The sequence below is a fragment of the Enhydra lutris genome, unplaced genomic scaffold (assembly GCF_002288905.1).
Source record: "Enhydra lutris kenyoni isolate GAN:26980312 unplaced genomic scaffold, ASM228890v2 scaffoldscaffold14, whole genome shotgun sequence".
Taxonomy (NCBI): domain Eukaryota; kingdom Metazoa; phylum Chordata; class Mammalia; order Carnivora; family Mustelidae; genus Enhydra; species Enhydra lutris.
In genome coordinates this window covers 985,941-996,308 of record NW_019154098.1, presented here as the reverse complement: position 1 = coordinate 996,308, position 10,368 = coordinate 985,941, and the positions used below count along the sequence as shown (strand labels likewise).

General features: G+C 61.9%; 1 protein-coding gene across 1 annotated transcript; it reads right to left on the bottom strand.

Moving 5' to 3' along the window:
- Window positions 1-1,293: 1,293 nt before the first annotated feature.
- On the bottom strand, window positions 1,294-2,950 carry LOC111146746 (coiled-coil domain containing 166). Its single transcript, XM_022502427.1, has 4 exons — window positions 2,513-2,950; window positions 1,756-2,427; window positions 1,536-1,658; window positions 1,294-1,425 (listed from the first exon to the last, which is right to left on the bottom strand). Exons 1-4 carry the CDS (start codon window positions 2,948-2,950, stop codon window positions 1,294-1,296), a joined length of 1,365 nt encoding a protein of 454 aa, XP_022358135.1.
- Window positions 2,951-10,368: the final 7,418 nt, after the last annotated feature.

Below are 10,368 nucleotides of genomic sequence, written 5' to 3'. Positions count from 1 at the left end.
GGACCGGACATTCCAACTGAAGTCTCACGGCGGGGGCGGGGGGGGGGGGTTGCGAAGCGTACAGAACCGTCTACACAGCTAGGTGCGGCTGGGCGGGGCTTCTGCCCACTGCCCCTGGGTGGCTCGCCGTCAGTGTACACTGCCCTTGATGACTAAAGGCTCCACGTTAAACCTGGGATCCGAACTCCTGTCTCCATCCGTCCCGGCCGACCCCCGGGGTCCTCCCGCGCGGGCGGTGATCATCAGCCAGCGGCGGCCTCGTCCCGCCAGGAGCAGCGGTCACGCCGGCCTCGCTCTCGAGGACCCCGCGGGGACCTTGCAGGCACTGCAGCTCGGACCCCAGCGGGATGAAGACCGGCTTCCTCCCCTCCCCACCAACAGCTCGGCCTCAAGAAACCGCTGCACTCCCTCTGGCCGGCGGGCTCTTTCCTTACAGCCGCCCGCGGGCGCGCCCTTCCCTCTCTGACACTGTGCCGACGGCTGGTCTCGGGCTGCGATGCTGAACAAACCTGTTTCTGCAGAGTAACTGGCAGTTTTATTTTAAGGCTGACCGGGCCATCAGGACTTGCTGCTCGGACCCCTGCCACGGTAGGGGCGGCTGCCTCGGCGAGTCCCCAAGGCTCCCCCAGCCCTGCCCTCCGCCGCCGCCGCCGGAATGCCCCAGCCCGGGCCGCGACCACCTCCTGCTTGGGCCTAGCGGGCGCTGGGCCCAGGGCGCAACCAAAGACTCAGGATTTCTAAGAACCTTCCCTCTGTGGTCAGGATGAAGTCCCCAGCCCTTGGGTCAGTACTGAGGGTATGCGGGACCTGGCCTCCCCCAGGAGCTGCTGGACCTCCCACAGCCACAACCGAGGGGCGTCCCACTGGCCAGCCCTGGCGCACGGACTGAATGCCGTCCCTGTGCAGCCCCGGAGAGCGGGACAGTCGACATTTTCGTAGGAGCTGGGGCTTAGCGAATACTGTTTTCTCTGTACTAAATTTTCGGATTTGGGTCATCGTACCGGGGTAAGGTAGAACATTCTTGTGCTCAGGAACACTAAGGATTTTTAAATCCTCTAACTGAGGGGGCATAATGTCTTGAACCGAATCTCAAGTGGTTCAGGGAAAAATGCAGACACAGACCTGGGGACGGAATCTCGGTAAACGGGAGTTCTCTGTACTCAGCAACTTTTCTCTGTTGGAAATTATATTAAAAATTACTCCTCCCGTGGCCCTTGGTGGCAGCCCCACTCTCCCCCGCCCCCGCCCCAGTGGCCGTCCTGACCGCAGGTCATCGCACGCTGGCCCTCCGGGCTACAACCCCTGGTCGCCCAGCTCCTCCCGGCTGGCCTCCTTTCCTGCTCTGGCAGCCTCTGTCCGTGCGGGCGACGTCCGTCTCTGCCAGCGCCGGCGGGAGGATACTGGTGTGGTCCGCTTGCGGGGCAGCTGGGGTCAGCCGAGGAGGAGAGGAACGCATCAGGCCACCGCGCAGTTAGGGAACTGGAAGCCAGAGTGAGTGGTCCCTGTGGCGCCAGAGCCAGGAGGGCCGGTCACACCTTTATTAACGCCACGTTCACGCAGTCCGCGGGCGCCGCGCGCTCAGCTGCCCCGCCCGCGCCCGCGTCCCAGCGCGCTCGCCCGCACTCGCCTTCCGCCACGGCGTCAGCGCCCGCCGTCTCCTTCGACCGCGGGACAGGAAGAGCCTGGGCCCAGGACAGGCTGAGCGGAGGGAGTCGTGCTGTGTGCGGGCCCAGGTAAGGAGAACCTCGAAGAGACCTGGGAGCCTGGGCGCGACACGGTCAAGGACGGGTCCCGGGAGCCCCGGTGGGGCGGGATCAGGGACGCGACCCGGGAGTCCGCGCGCGATGAGTGCTGGGAAGGAACCCGTGAACCGGCCTTCGAAGGGGCCTGCGATGGGATCCTGGGGCCCACGTGCGACGGGAACAGTGACCCGGATCCCGCGCGCGACGGGGCCCGGGGAGCCACGCTCGATGGCGCTGTGGAGGGGGCGAAGGACCCGGGACGCGAGGCGGGCGGCGGCGGCTGCCACAGCGGCGGTCCGTCGCGGCCCCGGCGCAGCCAGCCATGCACCCGCGCCAGGTCCCGGGTGTCCTCATGCTCGCGCCGCAGCTGGTCCCGCTGCTCCAGAAGCCGGCGCCGCGTGTCGTGCAGCAGCTGGGCCCAGCGCAGGAGCCGCAGGAGCTCCCGCCGCAGGCGCGCGTTGTCAGCCCGGATGGCCTGCGTGTGCAGGACGAGCGCGCGCGCCGCCTCCCGCTCCGCGCGCCGCGCCAGGGACTGCACCCGCTGCCGCGCCTCGCGCTCGAAGGCCGCCTTGTCCTCCAGGAAGCGGCCCTTGACGCGGTGCAGCAGCTGCGTGTGCTCCACGCGCATGTGCAGCAGCTCGCGCTCCAGCGCGCGGATCCGCGCCAACTGCTCCAGCTGCAGCTCCTGCGGCGGCCGGGGACACGCGGGTCAGCGCGGGGACGCGCGGCGCGCGCCCGCCCCCCCGCCCGCCGGGCGCGCGCTCACTAGCCTTGTAGGGCCGCAGCTCCTGCACCTGGCGCGCCATCCGCGCCGCGCGCGCCTCCGTGTCCAGCAGCTGCGCGCGCACGCCGTCCTCGCGGCCGCGGTACAGCGAGGCCAGCTCGGCCCGCTGCCAGTGGATCTGCGTCAGGTCCACGCGGTTCTGCGCGTCCAGCCGCACGACGGCCCGGGCGCAGCGCTGCGCGCGCGCGCTCACGTAGCTGGCGTAGAGCCGGTTCTCCTCGCGCAGGCGCGCGGCCTCGCGGTCCAGGCAGGCGTTGTCCCGCAGCACCTGGTCCACGCGCGCCTCGCAGGCGTCCAGCTGCTCCGACAGCAGCCTGTGCTCGCGCTGCAGGTACTGGCCGCGCTCCGACAGCCGCTCGCCGCCGTCTCCCGCCGCGCCCGGCCGCCGCCCCGCGCCGGGCCCGCGCTGCTTCTTGGGCGCCATGGGCCGCGGCCTGGGGCGCCGGCCCGCGCCTCCAGCCTAGGCCCTGCCTTCCCCCGGCCTGCGTCTTCTGGCGGGGTGGGACGCGGCCCTGGGCCACGAGAATGGGGGAGGGGTCAGGCTGGGGCTCAGGGTGTCGTCTCCAGCCTTTCCTTTTGGGCTCCTTCCGGGCCTGGGCCTGGGCCGTCGGGCGGGGGTGCCGGCCTTCCGTGGCGCTGGCGGAGCCTGCTCGGTCTCCGCGGAGACAGAACTCGGCCGCCCTCCCCCGGAGCCACCCCGTCGCCCGGACAACGGCTGACCCCCCTCGGGCATTTCCGTCCAGTCCCTCGCCCCGAAGTCGGTGCGTGGCGGCCTGCGTGGGCGCCCTGCAGAGGTCCGACCGGGCCGGCGGGGTTCGGGCTTCCGGAGGAGGACGCTGCCCCCGAGTCTGGCCGAGCCGCCCGCAGCCGGGGCAGCCCCCACGCTCCAGTGCCGGACTTGCGCCCTCCGCCGTCTGCGCCGCAGCGGACTCTCGGCCCGGTCGCCCCGTGTGGGAGAGGGCTCCCCAAGTTCCGGTCTCCAGCCGTGAGCAAGCCGCCCGCCCTGCGCTGTGAAGGTTCCCTCTAGCTTGTCGGGACAGAGCGCCCCACCGCTTTTCTGCTGTCTGGGGGTCCTGGTTTTCCTCGAAGCACTTCGTGACTCTTCACTCGTTCTGGAGGCCCCCGGGGGAGTTAGGGTTACTAGGAAGATCGTGTCCGTTCGTGGGTTGTCCGCTGTTTCTCTCTCTGGGATTTCCTCTGTGGGGCTCCTTCGCCCACACGTGCGCACCTGTTCAACTCATTGAAAGGGTCCGCAGACAAAAGGAGAGACTGATACAAAGCGAAAGTTAAGCAGGGCTTTATTTGGCGCCAAGCATCGAGAATCAAACTGACCGGCCAGGGCCGACTCTTGCAAAGGGGCGACCCCTCCCAGCCTCACAGACTAACTTTTGTAGAGCAAAGGCCTTGTGGTGAGCCCGGCCACACACGGGCGGCCAGCTGAATTACAGTTCACCCTATAGCAGTTATTCGAACTAGCCTATCACTCTGGTCAGAATTGGCGCCCAAAAGGCAGGGCCCACAGTTTTGGGTGGTTAGGGAGGTGCTTTCCTGATTTGACGTCTCCACCTGGCGGAACACATCCTCGGCGGGTAGGGAGGTAATACGTGCGCTTTCCCTTGATTGGACGTTTCCATCTGGCCTGACACATCCTTGAATCTGGACTCCGTTATTGGGGGCTATTTGGCCGTATTTCACCAATTCTGTTTCTAAGCGCTTTCCTCTTGGGGGCAGGGGCAGGTTCAATCTAAGTTTACTGCATAAACAACAAAATGGCTCGCTCTGGCTAAGTAGGCCCTTACATTCATCCCACTGACCAGACCGGGGTCAGCTTCCCTTCCTAGCTGGGGGGATGGCTGGAGAGCAAGGGGTCCAGCAAGCATTTTGCTGTTGCTCTTTTTGCTGTGACATGTGGAAAACAGCGCCATAAACCCTTCATATAATTCCACCTTGGCTAGGTCTGGGAGCGGTGCTGACAGCAGCGGCACCCACGCCTCCCAGGCTGTCAGATGCCCGTCCAAGAGGTGTCTCTCTCTCCCCTTTGACCTGCACCTTAAATCTACACCTGTTTGGGTCCTGTTGTCATATAGGTCACTGCCTACGTCTGTCCACGTTTGCTGTAGCGTGGACAGATTTCAGACTTGTCCACTGGTGAGTCTGGGAGGAGCAGGCCAGAAGGAACCCCCATCGGTAGGAAGGCTTGTGTGGAAAAGCGTGTTAGGAGGCTGATTGCAGAGCTGCGATGACCGTCCTGTCTCTGGACTTGCTACTGTCGGCCACAGCCGCATGGGGTGTGGGGCAGAGCCTCTTCCAATTACGAACACAGAAGAGGCGTTTTCTTCCTAGTAAAAAGTGAGGTTTATGAGAAAGAATAAAATGACATACACTCAGGACGATGCACGCTTCCACTTGGCGTGGAACTTTTGAAGAAACGTTGATTCATAAGCAGCATCTGAATGTCGGCCTTGAATGACAGGCTCCTCGCCCAGCATGGAGCCCAGTGTGGGACGTGTGCTCCCGACCCTGAGAGATTAAGGCCTAGCAGAGATAGGGAGAGTTGGAAGCTTAACCGACAGAGCCACCGGGTGCCCACATATGTATTGGTTTTCTTTAGTTTTTAATATGAAATTGGTGTCAACTTCTTACAGAAACCGGTGGAAAGACCAAGTAGAATCAGGGAAGATACTGGGCGACTGTGCAGCGGGGGCTCCCCCGCCCCTGAGAAAGTTTGCTTCTCTCTCAGAGCCTGGCGTCTCCAGCCAGGGGTGCTCTGCTCCCAGGACCGCCGGCAGCGCTCTCCCCTTGGTCGCCCTCAGCACCCGGCGGGGGCCACCGTCCCCATTCGACGGATGCCAGCAGGCCGCCCCTTCCCCTCCCGGGCTGCAGGCCCCACACTGCTGTCTCGGGGAGAGGGAGTCTGGTTGGCCTCCGCCCTTTAATCTCTGGTGCCGGTGAGGGCTCCAGGGGCATCGGGTTTCAAGTCGCGCCAGCCTCCCGGATTTCTCCATGCTTCGTCTCGGTTTCGCGGCTCCCAGATGGCTCCTCCCAGATGGCTCCTCCCAGGGCAGGGCTGGCGAGCGCCTTGTTCTTCTCTGCCTCCAGTGTCCCCGACGCTCCCTTCTTCCCATGGCTGCAGTCCCGACCCAATGGTTTGGAGAGCCGCGTGGGAAGCGCCGGCCCCGCACCCAGCCCTGGAGCAGTCGGGGCTCACCCAGACAGCGCCCCAGCCCCGCGGGTCCACAGCCTGGGTCCCGCCCTCACCCGCTCTGGGCCGCGCCCAGCTCTGGCTCCTCCCCGCCGCTCAGCACCTGCCGTCCTCTCCCTCTGCGCCTCTGCACCCCCTGGAGTCGGCCCCCACGTCGGGGCCTCGCTGCAGGGCCCCAGGGTAGGGGAAGGCGGGGACCCTGTCCACCTGCTCCCTGGCCCGCGCTCCGCCCCCAGGCTCGGCTGCAAGGCTGGCTGCAGGAGCCGCCCCTCTCCCAGGAAGGGTTGAGTGCCTGGCCCCAGGCTGAGATGCACCCGCACCCCAGGGGCCTTTCGCGTGCTGTGTCCTCCGGGTTCCCCGCCGCCCACAGAGACAGAACCAACCTCCGAGGGCTTGGAGTCAAAGCCAGGCCTTACCTATGACATCTCTTCCCCACAATTGGGGTTCCTGCCCCCTCCCCCACTCTGTGGATAGGGTGGTGGTCTTTGTCCCTCCAGATTCAGGCTGGGGAGGGTCTGGGGTGAGGGGTCACTCATCTCCTGGCAGGAACACTGAGCTGGAAAGACACTAGGAGGAAGGGGGGTGAGCAGTGGCTCAGCTGCGGCCAAGGCTGCCCCCTCCCCGACTGCCCTGCCCTCACGTCCTCTCCCAGCGCTCTGCTGGCAGCTTGCCGGGGAACCCCAGGGCGGGTTTTTGGGTAGCTGCTCACGCTATTGCTCAGGCTACTTAGTGCCCACCCCACACAGCCCCACACCCCAGCCCCAGCAGGCCGCTCTAGGCTGGAGGGCGCACTCTCTGCGGGTCTTGCTGTGCCTTTTGTCCGGCTCACCCTCCCTACTCAGCTCCTGACACTTGGGTGAGCCCCTCCCTCAGGAGTAGCCAGTGGGGTTGCGCACTTCATGACCCTGAGGGGGCAGTTCCAGCGGCCTCTGCTCCCATTTCACAGATGGAGAAACTGAGGCACAGGGCGACTTGTCCAAGGACCCCTGGAAGCAGCAGGGCTGTGAGCGGGACATCGGTGGGCTCTTCCCACCGTGCAGACTACCACTTGGCAAGTGTTTCCCCATCTCTGTGCAGTGCCCCGATGAGGGGGTGCAGGGCCGCCCCATAACGCCCCCTTTATGGAACCCCACCCCACAGCAGAGTGAGGCCAGCACGTGGCCACCGACCCTTCTCCCTGCCCAGGCCGAGCGAGCCTGGAGAACTGGTGGGGTCAGGTGATGGAGAAGACCTGACCCTGAAACACAGCCCTGGGCGGGAGGCAGGGACCCTGGGGAGTCTGGCGGTAGGTATGTCCCAGTCCTGTACCTCGTCCCTTGATCAGAAGCACAGCACTGACGGTGGTCACCACAGCCAAGGGGACGGTGGGCAGGAACGTGAGCAAGACCCAGGAGAGTCTGTCCAGTGCGTCCTCTGGCTGGGGTCAAGCCCTGGAGGGCCCGGGCCTGGCTGTTGTCTGGGCCCCGAGTGGGACCCAAATCTGTCCCCTTGCTTATATCCTCATTTGGGTACTGCCTGCCTGCCTCCTCCCTCACCGCCCCGCCCCTGGCCCACACCCCCAGACCAGGGAGCTGGCTCTAAGCTGGGCTTGTGGGCCAGGACCCTTCCTCAAGGGGCCTCCCTCTCACAGCCAGGTACCTTGGAACCTGTACCAGACCCACACCAGGTTCACAGTCAGCCCCATGTGGAATGCCCAGGTCCAGGCCACGATGTGTGTCAGCTCCCACAGCCACAGCTGCCCCTGCAGGAAGCACTGTGCCCTCCCTGACACACGGTGCCATGAGGAGGAGCAAAGACAGGCCAGAGCCAGCAGGAGCCCCTGGGGGTGCACGCGGAGCCCACAGAAGCCAGGAGGGGCTCCACGGTGCAAGGCGGTGACCCAAGGCGCTGGCCTGCTCAGGGTCAGCACACGTGCGGCTTCCGGGCAGGCCGATGAGCTCTGAAAGGTCTTGCTGGAGCCCAGGGCCCTTGGGCTTGGCTCCCTCCTCCTCCCTGGAACAGGTCAAGCCAAGAAGGCTGGAGCTTGGGGTGTGGTCCTAGCCAGCCTGCGTCCCCCCTCTCCAAGGGTGCTCACCTACCTCTGTTTGTGAGGAAGAGGGTGACAAACAGAAGGATGCCCAGTTTCCAGAGGCCCCCGCAGGCCCTGAGAGCGATGCCCACGCCAGCCTCCGCAGGCTGGCTCGGAGACGTCCCTGAGAGACAGCTGTGAGGGGGAGCCCAGCCAGGGGCACGCCTCCTCCGGGACCCTGATGATCTCAGAGGTGAGCACATCTACACCCCCAGCATGCCTTCCTGGAGTCACCCGCAGTACCTGAGTCCACAGCCCACGCGGGCAGCAGGAGAGAGGGGAGGACGACTTTAGAGATCCAGGAGCTGGAGGTGCGGACCATGTCCATCCCCGCTGTGGGGAGACGCTGTGCTTGAGAATTGGGGTGGGCAGCAGGGGACACAGCAGTGCTAGGCACTCAGACCTTGACACTGAGGGGTGGGGCCAGGCCCCCACCCCTGGACTGTGACCTGCAGGAAGGGGTGCGGCCCACGCACAAGGGCTGGGACAGTCTGCAGTCTGGTAGGTGGGGACCGTGCGGATCGGGTCTCCTGAATCACAGGGAGGTTGGTGATTCGTGAAGCTGGAGGTGCTGACCATGTAGCTTCAACCCGGGGCCTGGCGTTTGCTCACCGCCCGCCGCCGGTCGGTCTTCTGGACGCAGACTCCCGATACTGCCTTGTATCAGCTAAAAATTAAATACACAGTCCACTTTTTAGCTGATGCATAATAAATACCAAAGCTGATAACGTGCTCAGAGCAAGGCTGGGGGTCACAGCTGCGACAGAATTTATTGTTGCTAACGACTGGTGAGAAAATAAAATCTCCTTGGCCAAATTTCTATCTGCAAGCGTATTTGGACAGGGTACAGTTGGAATACGTAGACATCTGGCCACAAGAGAGAACACAATAGCAGCTTTAAAAATAACTATCGGATGAATCAAATGCCCACTGAAAAATTGACTCGATAATTAAATGTAATAAAGTCCACTTTGCAGAATTCCTTTTTGCGGAATAAACTGATAAACTTTTGCTTATGGGCTACATTCTCGGTGGCAGAATGGAGGGTCAAGACCTCATTTAGTTTGGGGTTTGTGGGGGAAGGCAGGAAAAAGAAGGGCTGGCAGTGCCAGCTGTCCCATGTCTTTGGTGATCTCACTTCCCACTGCCCTCAGCAGCTGCCTGGGACTGCTCCGAACTCCCCTGGGGAGAGGCTCTTTCTGAACAAGCTCGTGAAGGATCCTGCTGCCCCTCTCCTGGCCATGGGCTCTCCATCAGTGCGTCCAAGGCTCAGCAGCCTGGCCAACTAGCTACCACGCCTCCCTCCATCTCCATCCACTTTCTACCTACTGTGGGTTTAATTTTGTGTCCTTTCTCTAGTATTTTAAGGTGAAAACTGAAATCGTTTTGTCTTTTCTGATACAAGCATTTACAACTATGATTTCCCCTCCAAGTGCTGCTTTAGCTGCACCCTGCTCATTCCCGCCTCCTGTTTTCAGCTTGAAATTGTTTCTGATTTCCCTTGTAATTTCTCCCTTGACCCACTGTTTACTTTTATGTGTTGTTTAATCTCCAAATTCGTTTCCAAATATCTTTCTGATATTTAATTCTAATTCAATTCTGTGAGAACATACTTTATTTCATAAATACGTACTTTATTTCAGTCCTTTAAAATTTGTTGATCTTTGTTTTATGGTACTTAGAATATGGTTTATCTTAGAGACTCTCTCTCTCTCTCTTTTAAAAGATTTTATTTATTCATTTGAGAGAGAGAGAGAGAGACAGAGCACAAGCAGGAGGAGAGGCAGAAGGAGAAGCAGCAGGAGACCTGCCATGGCGTCGGGAGCCCAATGTGGAGCTCAATCCTCAGACCCTGAGATGATGACCTGAGCCGAAAGCAGACGCCCAGTCATCTGAGCCACCCAGGCGCCCCATGGCTTGGTGACATTTGTACACATTTGAGAAGAGTGTGTGTTCTGTTGGTGGTGGGAGATTGTTATACAAATGTCGATTAGGTCAAGTCGGACAACAGTGCTGCTTGGGTCCCTTGCATCTTTATTTTCTGCATGCCTGCTCTACTCGTCATTGGGAAAGGACTGTAAACTCTTCAGCTGATTTGATTACTTCTTTCAGTCCTCTCAGATTTTCTGTGTTTTGAGAATTTGTTACTAGGTGCGCAGGCTTCTCAGCATTGCGGTGTCTGCTTGGTGACTCGACTCTCACATCGTAGCGAAGTGTGCCCCTTTCTCACAGTCCGTGTCCCGGAGTCTGCCTTGTGCTGCATTAACATGGCCACTAAAGCTTTCTTGCGACAGCTGCTCCTAGAGTGTATCTCTTCCCGTCTGTCTTAGTCTGTTCGGGCCGCCACGACAAAATGCCACTGCCTGGGTGGTTCATGAACAACAGAAGTTTATTTCTCGTGGTTCTGGAGGCTGAGACGTCCAAGATCAGGGCCAGGCTGCTGCTGTCAGTGGAGCGCGCAACCCTTGATCTCAGGGTCATGGGTTTGAGCTCCACGTTGCGGGGTGGAGTTCCCTTTAAAAAAGGTGTCCAAGATCAAGGGGCCGGAATGGTTGCAATCTAGAGAAGGCCC

Bases quoted from the DNA above. Each gene is read 5' to 3' on its own strand.
- LOC111146746 (XM_022502427.1), bottom strand. From the start codon at position 2,950: ATGGCGCCCAAGAAGCAGCGCGGGCCCGGCGCGGGGCGGCGGCCGGGC. The intron at 2,428-2,512 runs GCTAGTGAGCGC...CGGCCGCCGCAG, and splicing joins AGGAGCTGCGGCCCTACAAG to GAGCTGCAGCTGGAGCAGTT. The intron at 1,426-1,535 runs GTGTGACCGGCC...GGCTGACCCCAG, and splicing joins TGAACGTGGCGTTAATAAAG to CTGCCCCGCAAGCGGACCAC.